At 41.1% G+C, this 17,672-nt stretch overlaps 1 protein-coding gene across 1 annotated transcript in view; it reads right to left on the bottom strand.

The window, feature by feature from the left end:
• Positions 1-17,672, bottom strand: part of col14a1a (collagen, type XIV, alpha 1a) — a gene marked incomplete at its 3' end in the record, with an annotated part of 185,450 nt that overhangs the window by 27,454 nt on the left and 140,324 nt on the right. Inside the window, exons 34-37 of the mRNA XM_008292091.1 lie at positions 17,296-17,454; positions 14,932-15,009; positions 12,498-12,584; positions 2,630-2,683 (exon numbers count right to left, since the gene is read on the bottom strand). Coding sequence (XP_008290313.1) covers positions 2,630-2,683; positions 12,498-12,584; positions 14,932-15,009; positions 17,296-17,454 — 378 coding nt within the window. The remainder of the gene's footprint in view (positions 1-2,629; positions 2,684-12,497; positions 12,585-14,931; positions 15,010-17,295; positions 17,455-17,672) is intronic.

Here is a 17,672-nt window from a genome sequence, read left to right as displayed (position 1 = left end):
AGCCGGAGTCCCACCAGCCTTGTTCAGGGTCTGCTTTGAGATGTTGACACCAGAATTGCTCAGATTCATCAGGATGATTCTTGGATGATCACTTTTGTCCACCTATCCACTTCTTCTGAGATGTTTCACAGTGGGGAACTCCTTGTACTTTTTAGATTATACTTTGCACTGTGAACACCGGTATTTGAAAACACCTGGATATGACTTTATAAGCGTTCCCTGTCTTTTGAAAAGCCACAAGGCACAATTTTCTCTCAGCGAGGGTCCATAATAGCAGCTCACTGAGCTCTTTGCTTTGACTTGCAATCGACTAATAACCGACAGAAGAACTGCTACATCAGCTGTTCTCACTTTATAATGCATTAGAACGTTCTAGAACATGGTAGAAATGATCAGGACCTTTTGTAAAGGTGTAAAAGCTGCATTTTCTATAAGATTGGTGGTCATTTTAATAACAATAATTCTGGACATGGTCTTTTCTAGCAAAAATGAAAAAAAAAAAGTCAGACTTCATCATTAACATCTCTTTCACAAGGTCTTACAGTCTTTGGTGACTTTTTATGTCATTTCAAGCCACAAGAAACCTGCTGATATAGAAAAAATTGGGTATAAATCCCTCTTATAACCACAATAATCCTCTTGTTTTGTCTGTGACAGCACTGCTTAAATACCACAGGTAACGAATGTGTGGTCGTTTTCTGAAACCCAGCATCTCCTCAACATAACGTCCGTCAAGTTAAAGCTACGACCTCCGTTCAGCATTGTCACTACATGCTTGGGAGGGCTTCTGCTCCCACTTCTACAACCAGATCCACCACAGGAAACAGCTAGACACTTGTCCATCCATCTGTAATCGGGTCGTGTCGGCGCGACGGCTCGTTTGATTCATGCGTACGAGCTGCAGACGAAGTTCCTGCAATGGGAGTCGGAGCAGAGAAATTCCTGCAAACCGCCGCTGACTCGTAGCCATTTGTAGCTTGTTGGCTCAGCGGCAGCAGTAGCCAAAGTAATCTTCACTCCGGCTGTGTTTATTGTTTTACTGTTCAACCTTGCAGTTACTGGGTTCATGTCTTCCTTATCCGCGCAAACAATCAAAAAGAAACCACGGATCAGATGTACATGAATGGAAAAGGAATAAAAACAAGCAGAGGACTTAAACGTGTTATGTCATATTTAACTGAATATCATGAAAACATGGTGCCAGACTACCTGAAGAGTTGCCTCTGCTGAAAGATGACTGAAATTGAAATTACTTCAAGGGTTGCTTTGATAACGGAACCATTTATTTTTCCATTTACCAGCGCGTTCTGTAATAAATAAACAAAAAACTGACTGGTGACAACGAATAAGGATGAGATCATGAAGGAGTTTGCCTTAGACGACAGCATAATTCAGTCATTTAACAACACTGGATGAAGCTGCAGATGTAGGAACACTGGTGAACATGTATTAATGCACTGTACTGTACGGTGTGCGCCAGCAGCGCAAACCACATCGCACTTCAAAACTTAACACAACTACAGCGATCAAACACAAACACACATCATCTGCGCTGGAAAAGCTTCACTTGACCCGGTCTTTGCTTCCTTCTTGGGAATTTTCGAGCAGAATGTGCTAAGATTTAAGTTCTGGGTGGGCCCACTTCACGCACTGCACTACTGTCACTCAACAGGGCCAAAGCGGGACATATGGTCGAGATAAACAACCTTATTTTCTTGATCGACAGCCCCCGAATGTGTGAGCAGAAGTGGCAGGACCCATGCTGCTTCTTTCAAAAGAGGGAAAAGCTTCAAAACATTTTTCAAATCTAAGATTACTTTCATGGGAACTGAGTATTGGTATTGGAGAAATTTCCAACTGTATCGGGCCTTGTGCTGCCTGCCGCAGCTGGACGGCTCGGCACAGTTTGGAACAGGCTGCCATTGCAAAACTATAGCAGATGCAAACGCCGCAGTAAATCTTTCACCATTAGTCCACGACAGGATTTGTTGGAATACTATGTTTTGAAGGCAGGATAGTGGCGATCAGAGCCTGGTTGAAGCCTGGAGCCAAAAAGAAGAAAACTAATATGAGCTCCTTTTAGGCCAAAGATCCTTCACATCCAGCCTTTCCAGGGACTTTTTTTTAATTGTTATACAGGGAATATGCACGTTTTGTCCTTCGATGTAAAGACGAAGACCAGCAAGTGCAGATTACGAGCAAAATGAACAAACGAGGCTTGCAGGCTGCCCGTTACTTCTATTGATTGGGGTGAGATGTGCTCATTGTGAAGTTAGTTCAGTCTGACTGAACTCTGACTGGTGGAATCATGAGGCCCTGCTCCAAGGGTTACGATTGAGGTCTCATCCGAGAAATATTGATTTTTCAAGGTTCATTTTATTCATAAATTCATGAAAATTATGCTAGCTCTCCTGGTTGATGCTGACAGCCATACCCGCAATATTTCACACTTGCTTCTTGCCACAGCGAGCACCAAAGTTTTTGCCTGGTTCAGTCCAGTCTCGACGGCTCCTAGGGTGACTCTACTTCCCCCGGCCTGGACCATGCTACATCACGGCGCCTCCACCACGTGAAAAATACAACTCATGAAGAATAAAGCGGCATGAGGATTTAAGTGCTTTTTACAAACCATCACTCCTGGCTCTCCTCGGTCTCCTCTGGCTCCTCTTATGCCCGGACCGCCCTGAAACACAGACCGAAAACATGCTGTTACAATCGAACACGGCGAACGTTTGTAATGCGCCTATAAAAAGAATAAGAGCCGAGACGCAAGCTGCTACAAAATACCTTAAACTCAAACATGAAAATTGGGGTGCATGTTGAAAAGTCTCATAAAAGTGGAGCTCCACATGTCTTGGATTATGGATTATGAATATGTTGGGTGGAGGCCAGCGCTGATGGCTGCTGTAAACTGCCCCTTTGAGCTCCTATTTTATTACTCTGCATCTGTGACTAACAGCGGGGGACTGGAGCTGTAAACCTCGGGCTGACCCCTCCAGCCCCGAGGTTTATCCGGGGACAAACACCACACATCTGCTAATCATTGGCCCATTTGGGACATATCCTCTTCCTGTGTTTGCTTAAATAGGCCTCCCCTGGGAACCGAGGGGCAACTAGGTAGTTCCTAAAGTGTTTAGCCAGAGGGGACAGGAGGGGAGGACGACGAGAGGAGACATGCAGATGTGGTGAAACAAGAGGTCACCATGGATTGTATAGCATGAGTTTGTTTTCTTGTTTTACCGTTTACTGGTGTCATTTTCTTTTTTTTCTTAATTCAAACCAATGAAAACTCAAAACCTACCAAACTGCTGAGCAAAGTCTGAAGTTTGCTGGTTTGCGTCACCGCTCAGGAGTCATTAGCTCCCTCCGTTTCATAAGATCTGAATAAAACAGCTTACCGAGCAAATCTGTCGCCCTGACTGAACACAACATTTATTGGTATTGGTTGAAATCCATTAAGCACCTAAAACTGATGTCAATCCTCTGAACCCCTAAAACAGCAGGAAGGTTTGAAAGGCATGTTATCTTTAAAAAGAAAAAAAAAACACCTAAATTACCCCATTTATCAGAGCCACAAACTGTAGAAACACTAAGAGTCGTCCGATTTAACATTTTCTGATGGTCCTTGAACTAATCATCAGTGACGTGCCATTTTATCAGGACTCTTTACCTTAAAATTGATATCTCTTTTAAAAACGGCCAAAAATAAATTGCTTGCTCTAACCAGAAAAACTCTACACCCCTCAACACAACCATCAGACTGTGAATGACTCAGCTGTGACCAACAGTCACGTGATAGAAAAGTCTGAACTTTTCAGCTAAACTGGGCTGAACTGCAGAGCAGACAGAAGCAGAGAAATGAGAACAAATTAAAAATGCATGCAGTGAAACACCTTCAGCATGTGCAGCCACCATTTTTTTCTGGTATTTTTCAACACCTGTGGTCACTAAAAGAATTTCTTTACATGTTGATTTCAGGTTTTGACAGTTTTTGTTTTAATTTTAGTGTGAAATCCACATGGACACCTTAATGATTCTTCCCAGAACTGAGTCAGAATGAAACCAAAGCCAATGTAATGCCTCAGAAGTCTTAGTTATCCAAATTAGAAGAGTGTCTTCCAATTTTACGGCGTTTTAGTACAATATTCCCTTTTTGTTTTTCCCTGGACAGACTGTTTTCTAGCTGTGGAGGAACAGTGGTAGTAGTGAGTGTTTTTCTAGACCTTATTAACAATTTTACAAAGCTCATAGAAATGAATAACAATAAGACATTAAATGAGAACAAATGAAAAAATAACCTAAAAGGTGTCAGCTGAAGCTTCAGCTTGTTATACTTTCTCATAGGGAACCCTTTCACAACTGGGTTTAGGCAAAAACAACGACAGAACAAAACACATATGCACAATAATGACCTCACCTTAGTTTAATATCTGTCGGTGAAACTATTTTTAAACTACATTTAAAGTTTGCAAGGTGGACTACACATTCCTACTTCATGGTAGATGGAGAATGTTTGTTGTGCACAAAAAGCCAATAATAAAGAACCTGAAGATGACGGCCAATATGAAGATGCCCACAGAATGCAGACAGCTGAGCCGAACTGCATTTTTGCACAAAACAAGGTGGAATTTGTCACTTAAGAACTTGCCAGTGTGCAGAGAGAAGATGAACACAGTGATAAATGACTCTTTCAATATGTATGTTGGACTTTAAATAGTCTTGGAAAAGGTATTGAAACATGTCAGCATTCAAAAGGCAGATTCTGCTCATAAAATGTTCTTTTACAGAACTAATACAACAACTGTGCCTTTCTAATTAACATTTGGCAAGGAAAAAAACAAAAGATGATTGATCACGCTCTTCAATTCAGCAATTTGTCTCTTTTGTTTTTAATGGATCCTTCCAAATAATGTGAGTTTGAAGCTCAGCAGAACCTGCAGAGAAACTAAAATTAATGCCCAACAGCAGCAATCCAAATAATTATGTCTGCTTTTTTTTCTATGGAATGGAAAACTATTATGCTTTAACCAAGCAATTTGATGCAAACAGCAAATTTACGTTTTCCAAATAATACTTGGATCTAAAACAGCATGTTCGGTTTTAACAGGCGGAGCTGAGCATGTCTGGTTCCCACTAACGTCGGATTGATTGTTGACTGATGTTCGGTATTGAGCTGCGTCGGTGCCGGATCAGGCGGCACAGATTGCAATTCACTTGAGGCAATCAATACTGTTTGAGACATAGAAAAGCGAAGAGGTCTGCTGCTGTGCGAGACAGGAAAAGACACAAATCTGACGGTGAAAGCAAACACAGAAATTACTCTCAGGGAGAAGCAACATTGTTTTGAATGATTACCTCCGTCATTGTGCGTAGTGGAGATAAAAAAACAACAACAACAACAACAAAAAAGCGTGGCGTCTCGTCTGTGTGAGTTACACAATAGATAAACTTATTCAATTTATTACGAAAACTTTAGAAGAATTCATCTTCAGTGAAGGAATGTTTTGATTTTAAACAAAGGTGAACTGCAACAGCTTACTGGCCCTCAGCTATTGACTGAGTGAATTCAGTGCCTTTGCTTTTAATCTCTAATTGTGATCATTGTTAGAGCTAGCCAACACCATGTATCTCGTGTTTTGAATTCTTTATTTCAAGGAAGAACACAATATCATAACATTTTTTTTAGGTTTTTACAAGTTTATGATTGGCATTATGAGTGAACTTAACAAGTGTAAAAATTGGGATTAAGAAAGTCATAGTGCTTTTTTTATTATCCATTTTTTGTGTGTTATAAATGACACAACTTAACCTAACGAGTATCAACATTAAGGCTGAGACTTTACAGTTTTATAAATGACACAACTTAGCCTAACTAGTATCAACATTAAGGCTAAGACCCTACAGTTTTATAAATGACACAACTTAACCTAACTAGTATCAACATTAAGGCTAAGACCCTACAGTTTTATAAATGACACAACTTAACCTAACTAGTATAAATATTAAGGCTAAGACCCTACAGCATTAATTATGCAGATTAGCTAAAGTTGTGACGCTACAAAAATATAAATGAGAATCCAACAAATCAGATTTCCTGGATCCCAGATAAGCAAGCTTAAGTTCTATTTATTTGTTGATTAATATTTATTTTATGTGTGCTGTTGTTTAGGGGAGATTGATTGGAATCTGGCAATATTAAAACCACGATGGTGCGATACTCTACGACTGAAAATATGCTCTTAGCGCCTACGTAAATGAATGTCATTCTTTAAGTGTTCACATATGGTAGCCTGCTTGCAGAGATGAAAAAGTAGACAAATGTTTGTCCATCCCACCTAAAAAGAAGGTGGAGGCCCTCCAGAGTGGAGCTGCACTGCTTCCTTCAAGCACTCGTCTTTTTCATCACAACTTTTTATTGATTGCAATGAAAGCAAATCCATTATTTTGTGTTTGTTTCTCATACAAGCGGAATGCAATGTCAGAGGTATGTTGGAGACGATGCAGCAGTGAAATTGGCTGTAAAAAAAAATGAGATCACTCGCTGCACAGAGAAAAAACTAGCATCACTGTAAAGGCCGAGTTGTGCTTGTTATGTTGATGTGAAGCAGGCCGACGTTATATGACACACTGGAGACCTTGTGACTTATTGAACTGAGAAGCAGGAGTGTGAAAATGGGGGAAGATTATTTTTCCATCAGTATGTACAAATATTTAACAAGCAGAGCTAAAAAAAAAAAAAAAAAGCTCTTTATAGTGAAGCAATAATAACATTTGCACTGCATTGATATCTGGTTATTAACATATCTATGCAATGACAACTTTGTGAGTAATCCAAGTAGTACTAACAGGTGTGGAGATGGATGCACAGCTTAATTTGATATAAATTCTAATTTATTTTTTAGTTTAGTCCTGATGGAAAGGTCAAGTCATGTGGTTTCATTCCATATGTGCATCACCTCACAGCAATAAATACGACTCGACCTGAGACGACTGGATGTGAACTTGTTGAGCTTTAATCTGTGTTTGATGTCTTATTTGCCTTCCAGGTGTCTTGTCATGGCAGTTTGCTGCATGAGGTTTTCCCCCACAGATCCGTTATTCACACTTTCTGGTTTCACAGTGACCAAAGACGCAGCAGCACAACAGCAACAACCTCAGTACACATCCACTGTTTGTAGTAAAACTCTGTCTGCTAGGATCCTGAAAGTTTTCCTGTCAGTAGGAAGCCTGTCTTCCACTGGGGATAACACGCACATTTGTTGTAGTGTAACAACCATTATATTGTTTTAACGAGGGGAATGGCACTGCCTTTTCATTCTCCCTCCAAATCCCACTGACTTGAGTGTGCAGTTTTAGCACAAAAGCTGCTATGATTTTGCCATTAAACCGTTCATCTACGCCCATATGCTGCAGTTAAAATGTGATTTAAGAAGCCCATTCAATGCCAGAGAGATTAACAGACACAGACAGAGCGACAGACACTGGCGCAGAGAGGCATAATGTGATAATAAAACGAGAGAAGAGCCTCGAGCTCTGGGATGACAGTAAGGTAAGAGAAAAAAAAAAAGGAGGAAGAGAAAAACAATGAAAAGCTGAAAGCTAAGCTATTTGCTATGCTATATTGATCTCCGCTTTCAAAAGGAGAGGAGACAGATGGAGGCGACAGATATTGTGCAGAGAAAACATGACAGAGAACAATAGAATTGTCAAATCAAGTCAGTTTAGGAGGAACAGATGTTGACTAAAGTGCTGTAGAGCAAGAAGAACAACAGAAAAAACAATAAATCGGTAAAAACAGCACAGGTGAAACCTTGATATCTAAAAATCTAAAATGCCATGGAATAAAAATAGGTTTTTTGAATGGGGTTTCAAATGTCCAGTGTTGGTGGCCTCCACAGTTTAGGAGCAGCTACTGCAAAGCCCTGATCTCCTCTGGGTTTTAATATAGACCTGGACCTGAACCAGTCGGCAGACCTCAGTGATCTCGTGGGATTGTGCAGAATTAAAAGATCAGAGAGGTAAGGAGACGCGAACCCGTTTAATGACTTAAAAACAAACAACAAGATCTGAAAAATCAATTCCAATTCTAACTGGGAGCCAGTGCAAAGGAGCCAATATAGCTGAAATGTGGTCTTGCATGCGTTTTCCTATTAGCAGTCGAGCTGCAGCATTTCGGTCCAGCTGCAGGCAAGAAAGCAGAGACAGGCTGAGTAAAGGCTGCTGCAGCTGAGCCTGGATGAGATAAAGGTGTGGAGCAACTTCTAGAAGTTAGTTAAGGTGAGAAAACGCTTGACCTTTGAAGAACCCTCAGCTGGAAGAAGCTAGCTGCATTTATTTCCTTGTCAACATAGTTGTCACAGGTCAGGTTTTATAAAGGGCTTATTGTAGATACACAGAAGTTGTCACTCAGAGCGTCCTGCAGGTCAGCGGCTCTGAAGATTGTAACCTCGTCTTTATGGTGAAACTGTATGGACATTTAGGGTTTTATTCCAGTAAGGCCATAAATGCAAAACTTGTAATTCAATCATTTTTTTCTCATAAAGGATGCTTCTGACTAGCACCATACTCAACATTTTTAAAGCTCCTATTAATCACAGGGGGGGGGGGGAAATGCATCTTAGGGTGAAAAATAAAGGTTTTATGCTTGGTGGAATATGGCAGTAGACAGAAACATGGACATTTTTTTGCCCAAATTTGCACCATCATATAACTGATGTGCATTATTCTATCAAAGCAGAGTTGTACCATTAAATAGCATATGTAGATATCAATGAGCCTGCAAGATTCCAGGGGCCTCATTTGTCATATGCACAGATATGTGCGTACACACTGATGATAAATGTACTTGTACTTAGGAATGTACGTAAACATATGCACACCTCTGACCATGCGTAGGCACATAATCTAGCGGTAGAACAGTGAAACTACAAATAGAAAGCATTCTGGGATTTTGACCACCGACACATTCCAGCGTGAGGTTGGAGACATATGCGGCGTTTCCAGCCACTACTGAGCAGGATCAAGCCGGCAGTGTTGGACGCCATAACTCCCCTGGCTCCAGCCTACATCCAGCTCCCGTACAGCCATCACCGATGAGCCCAAATCAAACGGGGACTTAACGCCGTCGCTGGATTCCCAAGTGGAGCCATAGACTGCACCCACATCACAATCAAAGCAGCATCACTAAATGAGCTTAATTTTGTTAAAAGGGTTTCATTCAATCAACGTACTGATAATTTGCGATGCACATTTGTCGCTATCAAACGTTGTTGCCCAGCGGCTTGGAGGAACACGACTCATTCATTGAGCAGAACAGCTCTGTGGGTCTCCAAGCAGGAAGACGGCTGGCTTATTGGTGAGTGTCAGAGTGTGGAGATGTTTCAGCTGGACTTAGTTTGGTTATTACAACATGTCATCTGTAGTGATCAGGGGTATCCGCTGGGTGAACGTTGGGTATTAATTCGTCCTCCTCTAGTTGCATCATTTCTCTTTACTGGGCTGTGACGCGTTTTTTGGCGCTGAGCTTAACGTCAAACCATTTTTTTGCCGGCGATCTCTCCTCTGACCAACAGAAATAACTGCAGTGGTTATCTTGTCCCATGCAGCATTTTTTCTTTCACTGCTTATCCCAACATTTCAGGCACCAAACTAAACTTTCTGGTTTGCTTCAACCTCGCTGACAAGTACCACGATTATTACCTCCTTATGTGGACCTCGTGGCTCTTTTGAACTAAAACCTTTCCTCGTACATCACAGGAGCAAAACTGTGTTTGTTTCTAAATAAAATTATGTTTCTTTCAAAAAAAAAAAATGCATAAAGAATGCAGTTTGGTTCTATGGGTATTAGTATGAAGTAAGAGATGATTAAAAGTGCAGGCGAGGTGTTCTGATGTTCCTAAAAATCTGGCTGAAAAACAGCATTTTCTTTTAAAATGGATTGGAGTTGATGGAAAACAACTTTCTCCAGGAACTTTGAAACAAAAAGCCATGTAGAAATCAATCTGAAATTAGAGAGAACTGTGGGATGGAGGTTGGCTTTTAATTAAAGGCGTGTTGAAAACCAGCAGGAACAGACACAGCCAGACAACAGCTATTAATAATGCACACAAGTGTTGCTGTCTGCTCTCTGAAAAGTTCTTCAGCCTCTTTAATATGCCCATTTTTTTTTTCTAAAACAAGTGAAAAGACAAGAAAATCAGATCAAATCCAATACTGTAATCTATTCTTCTGTTTTGGAAAAAGGAGCATTAAAGGCTAAAATAAAGAGACAGAAGGGAGGCCAGTGACCCGTGGACACGCTACAGATGAAGAAGCAGATATGGCTTGTTGGACAGGGGGAGGAAAATTGGTAGAATTGTAATCAGCTGTGATAAATGGAATGGGCCCATAATTACTTTCTCAAACTACACCGGTGTTGAGCTACAGCCCTCTGTTCTCCTCCCCTCAGTATTCAGAGGCGCAGACAAAGACGGAGCGAGAAAACACAAGAAGGGAGAGAAAACGAAAGTGATGGAGAGAGAAGAGGGGAAAGAAAAGAAGATGGAATAAAGACTAAAAGTCTCGGGCTGTAAATGAGCTCATTTACTCGCTCTCATCTCACAAGTTCTTTCAGGTTTAAGCTGCCGCGGCTGCTCAACATGCACATCATTACTCTCTCTAACATGCAGCCTCCTCAGTGACAACAGAGAAAGATTTGTGATTTTTCTTTTTTCCTTGAGAGGGAGATTCTAAAATGTATTGAGCTGGTCAGTGGACAAAAAGCCTCCTTACAACGCAGGGATGACAAATAATTGACTGTAAATGAACTTTTTTTGTGTGTTGTTTTGACACAATGGTCCTTTTTGGGATGTTGGAAACTTTGTGGTGATGGTTGTGTATGATTTACATTTTGGCAAAATGTCCCCACTGTGGGATTTATAAAGGCTTATATCTAGATCTTAAACTCTGAATAAAATGTTTGTGTTTTTATATTTGGTGGGTCAACCTGCCTCAAAATTGCCCCCTAAGGAAAGCACTGAATTGCATTGCACTGATTTAAATTGAATTAATTGACACTTAACATTCACTTTATTATAAGCACGTCTTTGTGACTTTAGCATTTATTAGCTTTTTGAACATTTGCTACTGAAACTTTTTCCGGGACTTTTTGGACACGGCGGTCCTTTGTGATGCTGTTGGTTGGTTACGGTCGTGGATTAAATGGAGCTTCGCGTTAGTTCAGACAGGCACGGAGTCAGGCGGTCACATGGCCCCTCCTGGCCAATCGTCATCGCCAAAGTCCAGCCCACCCGCTTAGCTGCTTTATAACTGAGGCAGCGTTCATTCATTCTGCCCGCTTCACGCTCACCACATCGCTGCTACTCCAGCCTCTGCAGATCATCAAATCTCCTCCTCCTCCCCAACCACCACCTTTTAAAAACAGTTCAATCTCATATAACCCCAGTTGTTTCCCATATCGTGGGATTGTAGGTTGCAGATGGTTCATTATTGTACCTTGAACTATGTAATCTAGAAGTGAAGACTATTTAGTTGGTCTCCTGTTCTCGTGTTCATACTGTATTCGAAAAATTGTGAATTGTAAATTCATGGCTCTGCGGGGGTTTGTGATCTCAGGGATTATCTGCTTGTTCAGATCGTTCCAGAGCATCACGAGCAGAGTCACTGCCAAACTAAATGTATGTGATCTCAAATAAATGGTTAAATCTGACAAAGTGTCCTGTCTGAACTGGTACAATTTACATCATCATGCTGTGTATTTATCCAGATTTCCTCACTGTAGCCTGTTTGTGTGAATCAGCTGTTTGTGTTTTTATATTTGGTTGGCCAACCTGAGGAAAAGAAATGAACTGATTTAAATTGAATTAACTTCACACTTAACATTCACTGTATAATAAGCTGCCAGAACGTCGAAGACTTTTTAGACCACAGTGGTCCGTTGTGATGTTAATAACTATTGGTTGTTTACGGCCACTACAATCATGTTTCACATTTATGCAAAGCGTCCCCACTGCGGGATTAATAAAGGCTTATCTTATCTTTAGATAGCTTTTATATGTGCATAAACTGTTTGTGTTTTTAAGTTTGCTAGGTCGACTCATCTTGAAATTGCCTCTTAAGAAAAAAGCACTGCATTGAATCAAACTGATTTATATTGAATAAACTTCACATTTAACATTCACTTTATAATTAGCTGCTGAAACATCTGTGTGACTTGAGCATTTAGCGGCATTTTTAACATTTACTACACTTCAGCACACTTTTTTGTGACTTCTGTCGAGAGCTCTTTTTCACTCAAAGACTAACTGACAAGAGAAAAGGCAAAATCAGCAGTTAGAAAGCATTAATAAGCGCACTGAGGTATGAAAACCAGCTTCTAGGTAGGAAGTAAGCAGAGAGGGAAGGAAACATCTTAAGAAAGACAGTCACAGTTCTTCTACTGGGTTGAGCATGAGAGAACACACACACATGAAGGAATAAATGAGTTTAAATGTTCTTACGGGGGGTCCGGAGGGTCCTGGAGGTCCTTTGCTGTCCTGGGAGCAGGTGCAGGCGTGAGGCATGGAGGGACACTGCTCCTCCACTCTCTGGAAACACAACGCAGAGAGAGCGCGAGGTTCACTTCCAACCAGACACGAGCAAAATCTCACGTAAATGTGCCTCGAGTGAAACAGCTAGAGGCAGTAAAACATGTCCGGCCGACTTTTCTGAGCTCTATTACATTTACAGCACAGTGTTTGTTTGGTCCCCTTGACTACTCTTACAGCGGTTTGATCATTGCAATTAACTCGCAGCATAACTTTTAGTTCTTTGGTCGGTGCGCAGCAGTCGAGCTCAGCGTGCAATAAATGTGTATTATTTTTACAGAGAAGCACATTATTCATCATATAAGGAATTAAGCTTTTAATTATGAATGAAAAATGAATTAAAATCTACACTGGTTGATATTGTTCTTCAAAAGGAAGCTTCATAGACAAATTGCAGGCGTATGAAACTGAACACAGCCTCAGAAATCACTACAAATTGTCTCAGAGCATCAACAATAACTGAACATAACGAGAAGATGCTTAATTATCCTGGTTTTAACCACATTGTACACGTGTGTAATTAACTGAATGTATCTGTTAGCTTTATGTTTTATGAATAGGGTACTAATTGATAATTGGTGTGCATAAAGGCACAGTCCCGCTGGACTTTCATATTAATTATTTTTCTTACTTTTATGCAGCTCATTAGGCAAATTTCTATCACATTAAATGAAATGAATTTAAGAAGTAATTTGGCTTTTGGCTTCTGCCTTCATCATGATTCCGTCTGAGTGCAACTACAGTTATCAGTCGAGATATTTCAGGTTGTAATGTTCAGAGAAATGAAGTAATGCACTCGAGAGGAGAGAAAAGGTAGAAAATGATGTTTTAATGTGTGCACGAATGAGAAAGTAAAGGCTCGGCCTGCACGATGCATCGCTTCAGTGTCGACGTTGCAATGTGCAAAATAAGGCAGATTAACTCAATAACATCATGCTACAACTTTGTTTACTGCCTGTTACCAAAAGAAACCCTCACACAGCTCTTATCTTTGACATACACAGCTTTTTAAAACTTTATTTAAAAGACACAGTTCGTTGGCATGCAGCCGCCACATCTGCACAACAAAGATGAACCAGAAACAGAAGAGAAACTCTAAAGAGGAAGACTTGTTTGCAAAAAGAAATGCAACGTCAGTTGTATTTGAATATTTCAGCTAAAGAAAGGGTGACGACTAAAATCAGCTTCTGGGCGGCTGTGGCTCCGGTGGTAGAGCCAATCAGTTAATGATCGGAAGGTCGGCGGTTCGACTCCGCCCTTTAATTCAATTCAATTCAATTCAATTCAATTTTTGACCTTTTTTAACCTGCGTCATGGTCGTCGTGTCCTTCGGTAAGACACTTAACCCATCTTGCCTGGTGTGAATGCGTATGAATGGATTGTTTGAGGTGGTGGTCAGAGGGGCCGTAGGGGCAGAATGGCAGCCACGCCTCTGTCAGTTTGCCCCAGGGCAGCTGTGGCTACAATCATAGCTGCCACCACCAGAATGAACGTGTGTGAATGAATGTTTGCCAGTGTAAAGCGTCCTTGAGTTAGAAAAGCGCTGTTTAAATCTGATCGATTATTGTTAGCTTCTCTATCAGTTGTTGCCACGACAGGAGGCAACATTTTTTAATCTATGGTATTGAACAGAGAACCTGGAAGTTAAACTTCTCTTAGGGTTCAAGGTATGAATAAAGTAAACTGGCACCACAAAGTTCTGTATGACGAGTGCAAAGGCAGATATGAGAGACATCCAAAGCAATGGATTCCTGTTTTTCTTTGCCAGCATTGCATCATACGACAGACATGATGCAAAATAACACAGTTAAAAAACAGGGTTTTAAAAACAAGATCTGTTTACTTGACAGGCAGTGTGTAACACCGTCACACACCTGTTCTTCTGAGGCTACCGTCCCAGAGATGTATGAAAAATGCAAGGCACAAGTTGAAACAGAGTTTTTGCAAGTAAATTATTACGCAGCTACGACAGATTTGTGGTGAAGACAGACAGAAGAAACCTACAGACTGTCTACTTTATTAATGACGACTTCCATCTGAACAGTCACTGTTTGCAAAACTGCATTTCTCCTGAATGATCATATAATTTAGAACATCCCAACAGGGATTAGAGAAGCTCATCAGCAGAAGTTGGCTGCTTGAGAGACTCTGTGTAACAGACAATGTGGGGAAGACGGTGAAGGCTGCAGTACTTTGGCCACAGATTGCATCTCTCAACTGGTAAATTATAGCTGTTTTTTTTTTTTTTTGTCATCACAATATATATGCCAGAGAAACAAAATGCCACTGTGTCCGTTTGTCTCCCAATATCGTGCAGCTCTTGTGTAGACATGTGTTAGTATCTTACCAATGCTGGCAGCTCACAGCACTTATCTCTGCTGGCCCAGGATGTACTGCAGATGATGTCAAACATCTGGAGCTGGAACTGCAAACACACACACACACACACACACACACATGCATGCATGAGTACACACCCGAGCAACACCCATTAATGCTGCAATTTGAATATTATCAGTTAACTCCAAATTTAACAGAGAGCAACATTACAAATGGAATGTCAGCCGTCATATTTTGTAATTTTGTTGTTTCTGTGTCAACGAGAAACCAGAAGACAGACTGTTTGGCTGAAATGCGCTGGAAGATGGATACACAAAGTCTGGCTGATAGCTTTAGTAAACACAAAATGAATGTTGTGGAGGCTGCGCTCGCCTCAGACTATAAATGAGGTCACGGGCTTATGTCTGGTTACGTTTAGCATCAAACCTGCAGAGGAGTCCTGCTGATGGACGCTGTTTATTTTATGAGAGGGGCAGTTTGGAGCGTTTACATTCTAACCATCCAGAAAATAGACGGAATCCCGACCGTCAACAAAGATCTGTGTTAAACTTAACACATGAACAATAAGTACATCAGAGACACAACCTAAACTGTGGAAAAGTCCCTCTTAGACCAAATTACGCTGTTTAATCTACTGGACAGACACGAACACACGACTGCAGACTTGGATGAGATTTTGTCTGCAAGTGGAAAACTGTGATGATGTTTTGTTTTTCTTTCTGTTACTGTCTAATCAGTACTTTATTTATGCTGCAGGGATTTGCTCATAGACTGTATAAAAGATGGACGTAGCTACCGTGACGTTGGTTTCTGCACTGAGAACATGAAGCCAGGGTTTTGCTACTTCCTGGTTGACATCTTGGATTTTTAGAGCCAGTGACGTCGGAGGGGGGCGGAGCCATAGGAGCAGCGATTGGTCAGATGGATTGAGAGGCGGGCCCTCTCTGCCCCGCCCACATTTACCGCCTTCTGCTCGCTTAGTCTGTATGGTCGCTGCCGACTGTCATTCAAGCCAGCCACGCTCCTTGCCCCGCAAAATGTTGACGATTTTTTAAAAATTCAGTATTGATTTATTTTCAGATTGGCCACCTGATCTCTGGACTTGACCATGAAAACTAATTTAAAAAAAATCCTGAGCTGTAGGAATGCGATATTTCATGATCTGTGATCACTTCTTTTCCAATTCCTGTCTATGGGAGCCAGGGCTTTGTGGAGCCAGCAGCTAGTGGACGTAGTGATATTGCAGGTTTTTGACACTTCCGGGTTGGGTTCATTTTTCAGGGCTGGTTGCTTCGTCCATCTTTTATACAGTCTATGGATTTGCTGCATATTGTTATTTTAAGTCCAGCAACAGGGTCACTGTTTAGTGAAAAGTAGAAGAAAACTTGATTTAGACGTCAAAAGATTAGTTAAATTAAACTCAAAGTAAAAGTGCCCAGTGCCCCCAGTTGCCTCATATCTAACAAATGGCAACTGATTGTCCAGTTTAATTGGAAAATGTTTGGTGATAAATGGAAATCTGCATCGCACGCATTGTAATTCCTAAAGAGTGAACGGTTGCCGTGTTCTTTTGAATCAATAGTCATCCTTTACACTGGCCAGTAAGTCACATTTGTCACATTTTCTTGATTTTCCGTTCACAAAACTCGATCACGCAGCATTTTCTAGCTGATAATCGTCTTTGGAGCAGCTCGGAAGTATAAATTTACTAATAGCTGTGCTTAGCATTTCCAGAAGCCCAGGGTATCTCACCTTCCGCCCTGCCTGAGTCTGCCAAAAGTTTTTTTTTTCTTGTCTTGAGTGCCTGTGCTCTTTAATGGGTAATGCGCCGCTAACAAAGTATATGTAAAGCACTTCGCACATTTCCACTTGCAATAAATAAAATGAACTCCCACTGAGTGACTCGCAGAAATGGTCGTGGATATTTATGGTTTCCATTTTACCGACCGTAATTATTCTCACACACACACACACACACACACACACACACACACACACATATACAGACACACACACACACACACACAACTATAGCTGACTGATCATTGCAATCAGTGAAAAAGGGGCAATTTTAACAGCCAGATGATTATCACTTGATTAAAGCTAATTTCATTTATTCCTTAACAACACAGAGCGAGACCCGCTGTGAGAGAAAACACAACAGCATTTATTCTAATAAATATTTGAACAAGATTGTGAAATAAGCCAGAAATGTTGCACTAACGTCACAGTTTAGTCGATTCTGCAGATGCTGCTGCTGCTGCTGCCCTCCTCTATGCTGCTGTGTTGATAACCTTTAGAAACGACATGTCTGGGGGAATCCTATACATACTGGTGTGAATTTATCCTACAGTCAAGTGTTTATACTGACGGGAGCAGAGCTGTCCCGTCTGCCTCTGGACCGAACCATCCTTCCGAGGACCTCCACGCCGTCGGTGGTGATGTTACCGGCTGCGCTGACGGACTTCTCTCCAACGACGGAACAATCCAGCACCACCTTCACCGACGTCTTGCTGATGGTCACGTGGAGCTGCAGGGCAGAAAGAAAACAAAATCGATTGGAAACTCTTTGGAGCGAGGAACTCTATGTGGGGTAAAGTGTGAAAAGTTGTGACTAAGATAAGATATGCTGGCAAGTTGTGGAAAAGGTTGAAGGTTAATTTAGTTTGGAATAAAATGAGTCGGAGCTGTGATGAAACTAAAGTGTAATCTTTTGAAGCGGTTTCTAGGTGTTTTGATTGTTCCTGT

Source organism: Stegastes partitus, unplaced genomic scaffold (assembly GCF_000690725.1).
Source record: "Stegastes partitus isolate 25-593 unplaced genomic scaffold, Stegastes_partitus-1.0.2 Scaffold784, whole genome shotgun sequence".
In the NCBI taxonomy this organism is placed as follows: Eukaryota; Metazoa; Chordata; class Actinopteri; family Pomacentridae; genus Stegastes; species Stegastes partitus.
The sequence above is the reverse complement of the archived record's forward strand: the minus strand, read 5'-3'. Positions and strand labels throughout refer to the sequence as shown.